Consider the following 13039-nt stretch of genomic DNA (forward strand, 5'->3'; position numbering starts at 1 on the left):
CCGATAAAATGTGTACATAAATGTAATATTTTTAAGTCGCTGGAAGTATCATTTGCCACAAGTATACTTTACTTTAGCAGGATAGTATTAAAATTGGGATGCGTTCAGATATAATAATCTTTCAAACCACTTGAGCATATTTTAGGCACCTGTAAGCATCGACAATGTTTCGAATTAACTACGAAATCAGTCGTACATTGACCGCCAAAGAGTGCACATTGAAATAACCAAACCATGCGCAGAAAAGTAAAGTAAGGCGAAGGTTTGCAGCGTTGTCCATTTTGAGACTTAACCATGCAGGATCCGAATGTTCCTTCTTTAAAGGAATCTCCTAGTGTAGCGACCCTGAAATTGTGTGAGGTGGCTAAATTCGGTATCAATGCATAGTAATAATATTACGCACGTAGTATTGTGTTCTTCCACTAAAAAACGGTTTAGTTGCTACTAGACAAAGTTAATAAAACAATATTGGTTAGGCACTTTAATATAATAAATTTTTGTTTCGGTTAGTTTATAACTTCATAGTATTAAATAAATACCTCAAAGATTGTGTTTCATGCCTCTATGCAGTTTCAACGTGCACTAATCTGGTAGGTATTTACTTGAATGCATAACAAATGGCTTAGTCTATTTTGATAAAATACTTCAAAAATAGAACTCTTTGTCGTCATGCTCAGTGCTTTTCGGTGTTCTATTGTCTCTTACTACTGTTTGTTTGGAAAATTTGGAATCTGCAAGATTGAATAATTTTTTTCTTCTAACCTAGATACAAAAAATTGATTGATGTGCTACCTGGTAAGAACTTAATCTGCTGCACATATTGCACGGGTAAGACGAAGCCTTATATCTATAATCTTTGAGGTGAGAAAAATTTGGAATCTGCGTAATAATTTGTCAATTGTTATACTTTCTAGGGTATAAAGCCCGCCTTTGTTGGGGCTATATACACGTTCCAACAAATATGGTGAAAATTTGTGTTTATAATGACGTCCCCGTTTGACTTTAAACCACAAATTTGATCTACTTAATTTCTATCGTAAAAATGTATAAACTGAACATTTACCGAAATTGAGATATAAATATATATATATATGGTATAACATGAAATCTTGGTATAATTTCGACGAGCTGGAGACAAACTACGTGACCATATGTTTGGCACCAGGAGGGTTCAAAAATGCTTTGGATAAACTACGACATCAGTTGTTTAGTGGCCGCCGAAGAGCGCACATTTTAATAACCAGACACTGCGCAGATAAGTGAAGTTCGCCAAAGTCAAACAAAGATTTGCGCCGTAGTACATCGTGGGACTCTTCTACGCAGGATCTGAATGTTCGTTACTAAAAGAACCGCCTGGCGCAATGACGTTAAAAATGAGTGAGAAGGGTAAATTATAACAAACCTGTAAAAGTGTCAAACTAAATTGTCTAAGAAAATAATAAATTTTGGAAACAAGCCCGAACTTTTATTAAGTACTTTACGCAGCCAGCAATTTGTGTGCCATTGTAAAGAGGACTAGTAATTTGTAAGCAGATTTTATTTCTAGAACCAAGTGGTGATATTACAATGCGATTTGCAAGTATACTGCGAGATTCATTTATTGCCAAATCACCGAAGTGGTATGGTCACGCCGCCACCCGCGCTCCGCGCAAGTTGGTTTGTTTCCCTTTCCCCGATTGGCTCGTCTGTTATTTTGGATGTTTACGGTTCAGACAAATAAAATAGTGTAATTGAATTTAAAGATTGGAAGTTGACTTGTTTGGAATTTATTTAGTTTTTACTTCTTCCCGAGAAGCATAAAAACTCCACAGAATTTAGATTGAAACTTAAACTTCACTTGTGTCTGAAAATCGTATCCATAAATAAACCATAAGTCAAACCCTTATTTCCGAGAAGGCCCAAAGAACCCGAATTTGTTTTTTTGAGGAAAAAATTCCTTTTATGCAGATATATCGATCTCAGATTGTATAATAATATTCTCTTGTGTACCTATAGTAATTTTCTTAAAGATAATTCTTATATTTCTTTACTATTTATTGAATGAGCGTAGCGAAGTCCTCTTTCAATTCGACCATTTGATCAGTCTCTAAATTTGTTTGTTATGTTCCAGTTCCGGTTCAAGATGTTGGTCTCCTTGATTACTACTTTTTTATTCCGCCAGAGTTCGCTTGGCTACGGTTTCTACTACGAGCAACGAAAACTGTCAAATCAAAATTATCAATATTGCGGTACCCATAGGCCGGAAGACAGTTTAAAAAAAGATTTTTTATTGAGATGGTGACATTTCTTTGAACGAATTGATTGAAAAATTACCCACATTTATGGTTTATTACTAAGTCGGTAAGTATTTACGTACTTACTAAAAAATCTTACGATTTCAGAGAAAATTTTGGTTTTTGATTTATTAAATAAGGGAAAAGTAAAAACATACTTTTTAACGTGTCTACTGTTCAAAGAATAACTAATACCTTTTTTTCTATGGCACACTATTCTACTTTATAGTTTTCCTCCCTTAATTGATAGTTTTTAATAAAATATTTTTCTTCGAACTATATGATTTTTTAGCAGTTCTTTACTGATAAAAAAATAAATAAATGGGGAAAATTTAATTTAACCAATGTAATATCTTGGTATAATAGTAATGAGATGAGGGAGGGTAATCCTTGCTTAACACTTGTACCTCGTCTCGAGCCATGTTAGTTTCTACCGAACCCACGTCAAAGTCTATCAATTTAACCGAGACCAAACAAAGAATTTTGTTTATGCAGCGTTTAATTATTTCCCACGTTATGAGGGACGGCCATTATTTTACAGAATACGTGACTCTGATTTCTGCCACAAATTACTTAGTCCAGACAAGCGAAAGTCTCAAAGCGCGGCCCGGAGAATTTTTCCAAACATAAATCTCATAGCTCGTTGCGAAGCGAGACTATTCTTTCTATCGAATATAAATAGCCCAATTAAAATTTTCTTTGGATTACGTAAATAATAACTCAAGTTTACAAGTTTTATTATCAATCTTAAACGAGCTTTGGATAATAATCTGTTAATGGCGGGTACTTTAACCCTAAGAAGTTTTCTCCAAAAACAAACAATATTTCCGCACCCGAAGCCGTTGAAACTATGAACATGAACATTCCAATAAAAACTTTGTAAAGTATCCACATATATGAACAGTAACGTACGATAAGTGTTTTCAGATACCTAGAAAGTTGTGGTATTTTTAGCAATTATTTTTTATTGCCTCGAAATATGGTACAAACATACATTTGGAGAGGACATAAATATCCAGTTTTAAAACCATAACCCAACAAATATTCTCAGAGTTGGATATAAGTTTTATTATTACAAGGCAGGCAACGAATATGGGGAAGTTCTTGATGTTTGCAATCCGAATTTATATGAAAACGAGAAATTCCTAACATCACAACTTCTTCACCTAACAGTATGGAAACATGTGATGTAAATTAGCTTTACTTTTTGTTTTGACATTTCACCCTTGTTATGTTGCTTAAACTTAACATATTATTATCCTGATTATGTGTATACATGGAATATGTATTATTGATAGATACCATCCTAGTTAGCCCTTCAAAATGTTATAATTCTAATATTATACAATGTGAATTTTGTCAACTTTAATGTTCTTGGTTCTGAAAAAAGATCGCAAATAGATTTAGTACTTAGTTGATCTATTGAACTTCAAATTACGCTCAGTTTCAATATTTTCCAAACAAACCCGAATGCTAACCTCTTTACAGCCATAGGATAATTACAAAAGCTAACCTAGTAACTTGCGTTAGTTGTGTGTACTAGGATAACCGGACAATTCAACACATCTTTTATATGATATAAAGCCGTGAAATGTGATGGTACGAATACCATGATAAAAATGATCCAGTTAAAAAAAATGACAGCATGCTAACTTCCTGAAAAAATATTAGTCATTCAGCATATAGTGATAACACGTGTTTTTTTCCGAATACACATCATGACGGAATGCTACAATTTAAGTATGTCAGTATCAATATCAGTATTTGTATGAGCACATGTTCCGCCGTCCGCATAAAACGTTTGATTTGACTGATACTTTGTTACGAACTCTTTCAATTAAATCGTCATAGGTCCGTCGCCCCATTTTTAACAGGAAAACGAATAAATTGTCCAGATATTTATTACATTAACAGTATTTCATATCAGTAAGTTATCTCCGTGTAGGTTAGGTTTATAGGTTTGTTTTTTCATGAATTTTAGTGATTTTATATCAGTGTTAAAAGGTGTGTTGAATTTTCACTGCCTTGAGTTATCATGGAACTGTGTAGTGGGTGTCACTAGGTGCTCTCTGTTCTTTGCCTCCTTGACTCGGGCACATGAAATCGAGCCGCGACGAGTCGAGCGTGCGCATCAACTACATTCATTTCGAGTTCTCTCGGGTTGTCCTACTGAGAGAGAAGAAAAGAAGAGTGATATAATATAATATAACGTATGTACTCACTCAAATAGTAGAGTGGTGTCCCCATGATCAGCGAACAGCACAACTGGCGGAGTGTAGCGCTCATTGACACCGCAAAGCTCTGTACCGCCCAACCGAAGGGCGCCACCGATACAACTGAAATTCACATAAAAATAAATTATTTTTAAATTCGATTATTAAATCAACGAAGTATTCCCAGATTATCGTAATACAATGGTTTATCTTCATAAATGGGTAGGCGATTCTAGACAGTTTTAAGGTTTCTGTGTTCGATTCTTCTTATTTTGGCATCAATTATTAACATTGTTAATATCTTGTTTTATTTTACACTCATGATTTGTATTGTGTTTGTAGTTTAAAAACAGACTCTGCGTTCTTTACTGCAAGCAAGAATTAATTTTGCAACCTATTAGGAAAACCAGCCCTTTCCTTACATCAGCATCGTTCGATTAGAATTTTTTATTATTATTGTTGATCATAAACTAAATTCAAATGCCATGCTTCTTTTTAAGCATTTTTTGGTCTTATTACTTTGCATCTGTAATAAAAATTAAAATAGATCGACTAAGACAAAATTTTGTTTTGGTTATTGAATTAACTCTCCCCAGAGATGGTCACATCAATTCTCTTAAAAAACTGTCATTTCCAGATATCGGCTTTATTGTGGGAAGATTACATTAATCTTACGTGGTTTCATTGTGTTCCCCACGATTAAGGCTTCAGTGCGGGAGACTTGATCTGTTCCGATGTCTTGCCTGACTAGTTGCGGAGCTGGCGGTCATCTATCGTCATTTTATGTTATAACATTAATCTCACTTGGTTACATTGTGTTTCCCAGCAGCCACACAAATGTAGCGCTGTATCTCAATCCGCTGCCCTAAAGCCTGTCGGTCTTGAGCACTTCCAGTGCGGGAGATAAGACTTGTCGCGATATCCTGCCTGACTTGTTGTGGAACTGACAGGCATTAATCATCACGTTACATAAAATTAAATTGTAGCGGCAGCTATTTCTAGGTTATAGAAATTCAACACATGCAACGCGCATCACATTGGAACCTACTAGTAAAACGGCAAATGTACGCTGCATCTACCTATCTAGAATAATAGCAAAGCCGCTAGCTTACCTCCTTATAGTCTGAAAGGTTCTAGACTTTACTAGCCTCGTGTGACTACTATGTAAATACCACATTAACAATACTTGAGCTATATTGCAGCGCCGGAGACTTGAACTGTTCCGATGTTCAATGTTGCTGAGAAGCTGGCGAGCATCTATCATCATGTTGCACACTATAAAATTAATCTCACCTGGTCCCATTGTGTTTCCCAGCAGCTACGAGCCTGTAGAGCTGTATCTCGACCCGCTGTCCCGCGGCCGGCTGCAGCCTGTAGGAGCAGGACGTGGGCCCTTCCAATGCGGGAGACTTGATTTGTCCCGATGTCCTGCCTGACTTGTTGCGGAGCTGGCGGGCATCTATCGTCATATTGCACACTGAGAATTGAAAAGAATTATGACCGTTAGTTTTCAATAATAGTTAAAAGCGCTTATTAAAAGAATACCTTTGGGTGATAAAAAATTTACAATAAATAATACAGTATATACCTCTGTGACATAAATTGACAGGTTTCCGCTTACCTATATTTGTAGTAATGATTTAGAAAACATAATTTTTTTACAGTGTTTATGTAGTGATTTGTCGGAAATTTGTATGCCTCTGTAAAAATTATATTTTCGTCATATTTTATAATGTTGCCCTCCCCGGAATGAGTCATGTTTGGTTTGAATGAAACCTGAAAAATCACAAAAACCTACTTTTTTCTTAAAAGTATGTAAGAGCAAAGCACTAGAGATGATATTTCATTATTGTTATTGTTATTTAGGTTAGGAATGCACAAGGGAAACAAGGGAAATCTTTGTATTTGAACCATGTTTGAAGTTATTTACTGATGTTAGACGGTAATAATCACCACAACGCCTAGCTTTTTGGTCTAAACATTTTTAATGACAGCAATAAGCAATGCACTGAATAAAGAAAAATTAAAAAAATAGTATTTAAGTAAAATATTTAAAAAAACTTAATAATTTTGCGTTTTTGGAGAAGCAGTTAGTAAATATGAACTAAATTTAAAATATCATTAGCACTGCAAAGGTCAATATTATTTCCAAAGAAAGAAGAGTCAGGAATTCGCCCAGTTATCACTAAAAACGTGGGCTTTATAAAGTAATATTTTAAATGTCTTTTAATTTTTACTGTAAAATAACCTACAGAGGGGAGAATGCTCAATTTATTCCTCTCTAGTACTTGGCACTTTGTGTGCCGTACCCCCCACCACTTACAGTGCTTCTGTTAGTAGACTTGGTAGAGTCCACAGACCCCAGAAAGGATATTTTAAGACAAATAACGTATTCCCGTTGAAAGGAAACGAGAAAAGCGGGAATTAACATCCCTAATGAGTCCGTAGAATAATCCCAAGATTATATTATATTATAAAACCTTTTGCCGAAGAATGAACACGTTCTATTTCCTACACGCATATTCCTTCTGCGCGGATTACACGTATTATATAACGTATGAGTTATCATTATTAGATTACGCATTTTACCTTTCAGGAAGGAGATAACTGAAAATAATTATTAGATCGGTTGGATTATGCCGAACAAGGGGAACATAAAATGAACAACGCAGTAGGCTTTGAAAATATTAAATATTAAATGAAAGCGACTTTGATTAGTGATTTAAATTCATTTCAAGAACTTTTACGTAATGAACTATAATTATCTTTTATCAAATCTGACTGATTTATTTTAAAAGTATTAACAGGATTAACCCATTGGATCTAACCATGGCAATGTCTAGGGTTAGATTAGGTCAAACCATATAAAACTAATTTCAAATGTCAATCTATCTATACACGATTAAGAAATCGTTTTGCAGTTAAAAAAAGTTTTTATGTCCAGTTTTACACACATCAATAATTGTTTTAAAACTGTGAATACATTTTTATATACGACGATTCAATACACAACTAAATAAAAAAATTAAAATAACCTCATAGTTAAAACTTCTGTCGGATTTAGAAGATTGCTTTTTTGGAAGAAAGTTAATTCAGGGACTAATGGGTTAATAGTCCTACCCAATCGAGTAAACCTGACTGAGCATATCGATATGTATAGGTATTTAAGTACCTACTTACAAATAAATAAATTATAAACATACCTAGTTTTTTGGACGCGAGGCCTACACTGTTACAGAACTACGACGATGAAAAAATATTTACTCTAATCAGTAGCCTGATTGAGTGTTTGATGAAGTGCTTCTGCGATGTCGTATATCGACTCTCGACTATCTAATAAATCACTATCTTCTCAAAATGGGATTTAAGATTAAAAAAAATGTAATTACCTTATAAAACGAACCTCATTTGTTGAGCAATTGACAACGATTCAAATACAGAATCAGAACATTATAAAATCAACAAATATTTAATTAAATGGGAAAATTCAAATTAAGGCATTCAATTAATGAACCCCATATTGAAAATTAGTTAGTAGTACTGCGTATCATACTGAAAATATATATAAATTAAAATATATAAACACAAAGCAAAGAAATAATAATACAAAAAACAAACTTCTACACAAAGAATTAAACATTAACCAAAAGTAAACAAAACACGCACCAGAATCCAACTAAAGTTAGGTTTCCCAGGAGGATGAGAGCTCGCAAAAGTCACTTATGAAATTTGTTCTGCATTTCTGAGAAGTTTGGCGAGTCAATAGTACCGTGGAGGCAGGAGTGGTGGGGGACCAAAGCGACCCCATAACCCATAGAAAGCCGCACTTAGAAACTTGTGCCACACATCAATAAATTATGAAGGTTTTTGTGAGAATGGCTCGGCACAATGTGGATCTGCACCCAGCCCAGACGTCTTATCCTACTCAGTTTCTTAGATCTTAGAAATTTGGAGATTACTACTAGGGAAGCTTGCCAAAACTATTTCAGTGAGATGGGTGACTTCCGACTTAATTGCAATCTTAACTTCATGCTTTATTATATTGTTTTGATTGTCGCTTTAGAAGTCATCAAGTAATGGCTGCTTTCACCAAATGAAAACTGAATTAATGCGATGTTAGCCAAAAAGTTAAAAATATAGCATTCATATGGTAAATCGCAAACTGTCTTGCATTCTTCTCTCTACATTTAACCCCTAAAGCAATTTTGGGAAATATTTCTCACAGACTTCAATCCCATGGAGTCTTTTTGAGAGATATTCCTCATAGCCTGATAAGGACTGGATAAAATTCATCTCATTATCTAATAAAGTGATTTAAACACTGTTAGAAAGAGAAAACATATCGCTCTGCATACAAAAGTTAACCATAGAAACTCCGGAAAATTGAAATAATTCAATGAAACAACATTTAACATTTGAAAAATATTTGTGACAACCAGTAAATGTTTTAATAAATATTTTTATGTTAAACAAAAAAAGTCAAGTGACAACATTTCTTGTAATATCTTTGTCTAATTTCATATATATATATATTTTTTTTTATTTGTGTAAAGTGTAACATTTACCTATGTTTGCGTTCAAAATTTGATGTTTTTAATTGCGCACGTCGATTTGTAATATTAAAATCTAAAAGAATCTTTCATCTGCCACCATAAACTGTATTCTTTTAAAAATACTTTCAAAAACAGCGAATTTATTTGGAATCGAATTTAATGCGAAAATATTTCCTGGGCAATCATCGTTTGACAGATCGCTTAAACCGACATAAGACTCTAATATCGGGGGTTTGCTCGACGCTCACATTTTAATTATTTCTGAAAAACGTATTAATAAATTCTAAAATATTTCTAGAGGGATCCCTACGGATGTAAGTTATTTAAATTTATGATTAGTAAAAACAGGACCTTCCCATTAAAATATTCAAAAATATGTAAAACGTTTTGAAAATTTTATGCAATTAGTCGTAAGCACTAGAACCATTTGTGATTTTAGTAATAAGTTCATCAGAAATAATTTAAATAAACCTCTTGGAAAGATCGATTTTCTAAGCCTGCTAGGGCAAAGTCGACCGTAGGTCCGTCCGTAACGCCGGGCCGCGTGCCGTATATTGTTTTTACACGACTTCATCACTTATGTCGTTAAGATTCCCACTTTATTTTAGAGATTTGATATGGCAAATTTAAGCCCGTGTATTTTTGTGCACGGCTGCTCCACTTACGTCGTTAAGATTCTGGATTTATTTTAGGATATATATTTTAAAATATCGGAGTCTCTACGGGGGTTAATTTCGCATTCCGCCTCAGGTAAAAGCGCCCATTTCTTGCAGTATCGCCCGTGAAGTGTCTAAGATCCCGAGGTACGTCATAAAACGTTAGGGATTATTAGGTTTAGTGTACCGCTCTGATGCAATTAATGAAATAACCGTTGTACTTATGATTCATGCAAATATCTCCTCAACTTATAATTTAATATGAGAAGGATAATATGTCTGTGGTCTGAGCTACGATGAAATAACTACTGAGGCTAAAGAAGGGGGTCCGGGTTTGATTAAACCCGAATTCCATCGTCTAATATTATAAAATCCGCTTGGAACGCAGATGGACGCAATACTGGATGATATGAATTTATTCGCTTTTTATCAATTATTGCCCTAATAATAATTTGAGAGTCCGGCTGGAGAGGTTAACAGGTCTCCCTCAACCAGTCTCTTCTGATCCGACCCACCATGCAGCAGGTCAAACGCAAACGCATCCATCGCCAAGACATAGACAAACATCACCCCACAAACCCGGACACCCCTGCTAAGTCAACAAACGTATCAAACCATTTGGGGTGACCTATGGCAGGGGTGTTGGTTATCCAATAAATGGATCCCGGGACAGCGGTACCCGTACATTGTTACTCGATTCATACATTAAGTACGATTCATGTAAATTTTTTCATGAAACAGATTGAAATATAAACAGTAAATCTTGACGGGTAATTAAAGCTATAAAAGTCCATAATGGCTCTTGCGTGCGTGTCAAGTACCTACGTACGCCGCACCCAGTGACCCAGACTTGTGAAGAGCGGCCACTACAAGCGGTAGGTACTAATGGTATGTAACCGCGCGCACAAAAGTCTCACCAACACCGTTTACCCGGAGCACTGTAAATCGCATTGACGCACAGCGGCGCCCCATCCTCGTTTCTACCTAATACTTTTCATTTGGTTCTGCCGCGTACCGCTTTGCTATCAAATGTTTATCATAAATGTTAATAATAAAACATACACAAATTACAAAATACGAACTATACACAACTGCATCTCATAATTATAATAATTATTATTATATTGCATAATTTTTCTATTTTATTCTATGTTATTATTTAAAATAATACCCATGCATTTGTTATACCGAAACGTGAATTATATGAAATCCCATCGATAAAAAATAAATCGCAAAGTAAGCTCCAAAAATTATTAAAAACACATTTTGTTCTGTTATTTAATATGTTATAGGCCTGAAAAAATTGAGTGTATCTTTAAATGCAACCAAAACATTTGTAAAAACATTTTTGCTCTTTTTCAAATGCGTTGTGTTTTATTAAATATTTTCACCACTTTCGCTTAATTATTATAGTTTTTTATATTAGCGCGCACCCTCTAACATTCGTATTTACATATGTAGTTATGTTCGGTATTTTTTTTATTAATAAATAACTACGAAATTTGGCTGAAGCGGTTTTTAATAATACATCCGAAAACAATAAATAAACTTAGAAAATAAAACAAAATGATTTACGAAAGGAAGGTTCGAGAATGTTCCGAAGCGCGTCACGTAGGCAAAATAATTCGATCTCGATATCGCGGTTGCTGGTACTGTACTGACCATTTCGTTCACGTTGTCGCTTATCTAGGTGTAAAATAAAACATTCTCGAACATTCCAGTTGCTACAGAAAAAAATATTAAAAAAATGAAAGAAAATCCAAAAAGCTTGTTTGAAAACTTCTAGAATAACGTTCGAGTCAAGTAGTGGCGTACCACTACACATACCTCCCTTCAAACCATTTTTGAACGCTTACTACGGGGCCTTAAACCGGCCTACCGTTTGTGTTTTTTATAGGGTATTTCGAAGTAGTTTGGGGCTTAGAGCTGGCTACAAAAATCAACAGTGGGGGGCACTTGTGTTTTGTGAGGGGTCAGCAGTTACATACCATTAATTATTACCTTTTAGAACAATTAAAACTAATGACCTAAAATTAATTCAAAATTTTTAAAAAAAATCTCCTCTCTTTTCTTTATCCTGGTGGTTTCGATCTTTTCTGTTAAACTAGAGGACCGACTCTTTTGACGTTTAGCGGTAACAGCAAACATCCCCCTGTCATGTAAACAAGCATTGTTAGGCTCGTTTAGCTTAATGCTTAAGTTTTTTTTAATGCGGTGGGCGCCAACACGCGGGCTTAGACGTAATATTATGTCTGCTGGGATCCTTTTGGGAAAACGCGCTACATAATGATCCTTTGTGAAGAACATCCCTTTGATGTTGTGTCATTGTGTATGATTTCTAAGAAATGGGCCACTTACGATGTTAATTTTTAAAATGGCAAAAAAAGAAATAAACGTGCATTAAGGGTTTTCTTTATAATATTGTAGCGACAAAACCCCATAAGAATACCTGTCTAAAATAGTACGTGTAGAATGACCGTAAGAATTGTGGCATTTAGTAATTTCAGTATAAATTACATAATTATAATAATTAGAATAAAAAAACTTTGTTTTTAATACCACTTTATTATATATATTTTCAATGTATACAACAAATCGGTTTCGGTTTACCCTGAACCTTCGTCAGGGTTGTATAAAAAACATGTTTTTTTAGTTTCAGTTTTTTTTTAGTTCATGTTTCAACCAATTTTTATTATCTACAATAATAATAATGATAAACGAAACCGGTTGGTTTTATTTATTGATAATATATACAATAAAGCGGTATTTAAAAAAAGATTTTTATTGTGATTATTATAATTTTTGTATAATTGCTATTTGTTATCCTGTCTTTTTATTGATATTCCGTCTTACTAATTTTATTCGTACATGCCCCCACAACGTAAGTGGGGTTAAGCCGGCCTTGAGCCTGGTTTAAGACCGTTTTAACCAAACAAACGCCATGGTAATAAGTCAAGTTTTTCACTGTTCTGAAATTACGTGCAGCCTAATATTTACACCACGTTTTTTAATAAGGCTGATTGTGTTTAATTCTTAGAACTCCATTTAATTTAATTTAAAATTTAAAATAAATGAAATTTAATAAAGTTATAATTAAGTTCAGCAAGTATTTTAGTTTTTACTATTGTGACTGCTGTTTCGGCATTCAAGGCCATTATCAAAATGTGATTATGTCACATTGAGAGAACCTATTTATATTTGTCTGACGTATTAAGTTATTTATTAATATTTTTCTTAAGAAACTATTCAACCAGAACATCACTCGTTTGAGAGACTTTCAGAAAACAAAATCCCCGCTTTGATTAAGACAGGTTTGTCTTAATTGTTTTATAATTAAACCTATT

General features: G+C 34.2%; 1 protein-coding gene across 1 annotated transcript in view; it reads right to left on the reverse strand.

Annotated features, from left to right (window-relative positions):
* Positions 1 to 13039, reverse strand: part of LOC149424941 (uncharacterized) — a 460249-nt gene that overhangs the window by 245863 nt on the left and 201347 nt on the right. Inside the window, exons 4-5 of the mRNA XM_089646910.1 lie at positions 5780 to 5963; positions 4496 to 4609 (exon numbers count right to left, since the gene is read on the reverse strand). Coding sequence (XP_089503036.1) covers positions 4496 to 4609; positions 5780 to 5963 — 298 coding nt within the window. The remainder of the gene's footprint in view (positions 1 to 4495; positions 4610 to 5779; positions 5964 to 13039) is intronic.

The sequence above is a fragment of the Hesperophylax consimilis genome, chromosome 3 (assembly GCF_061612785.1).
Source record: "Hesperophylax consimilis isolate HC1 chromosome 3, BYU_Hcon_1.0, whole genome shotgun sequence".
Classification (NCBI taxonomy): Eukaryota; Metazoa; Arthropoda; class Insecta; order Trichoptera; family Limnephilidae; genus Hesperophylax; species Hesperophylax consimilis.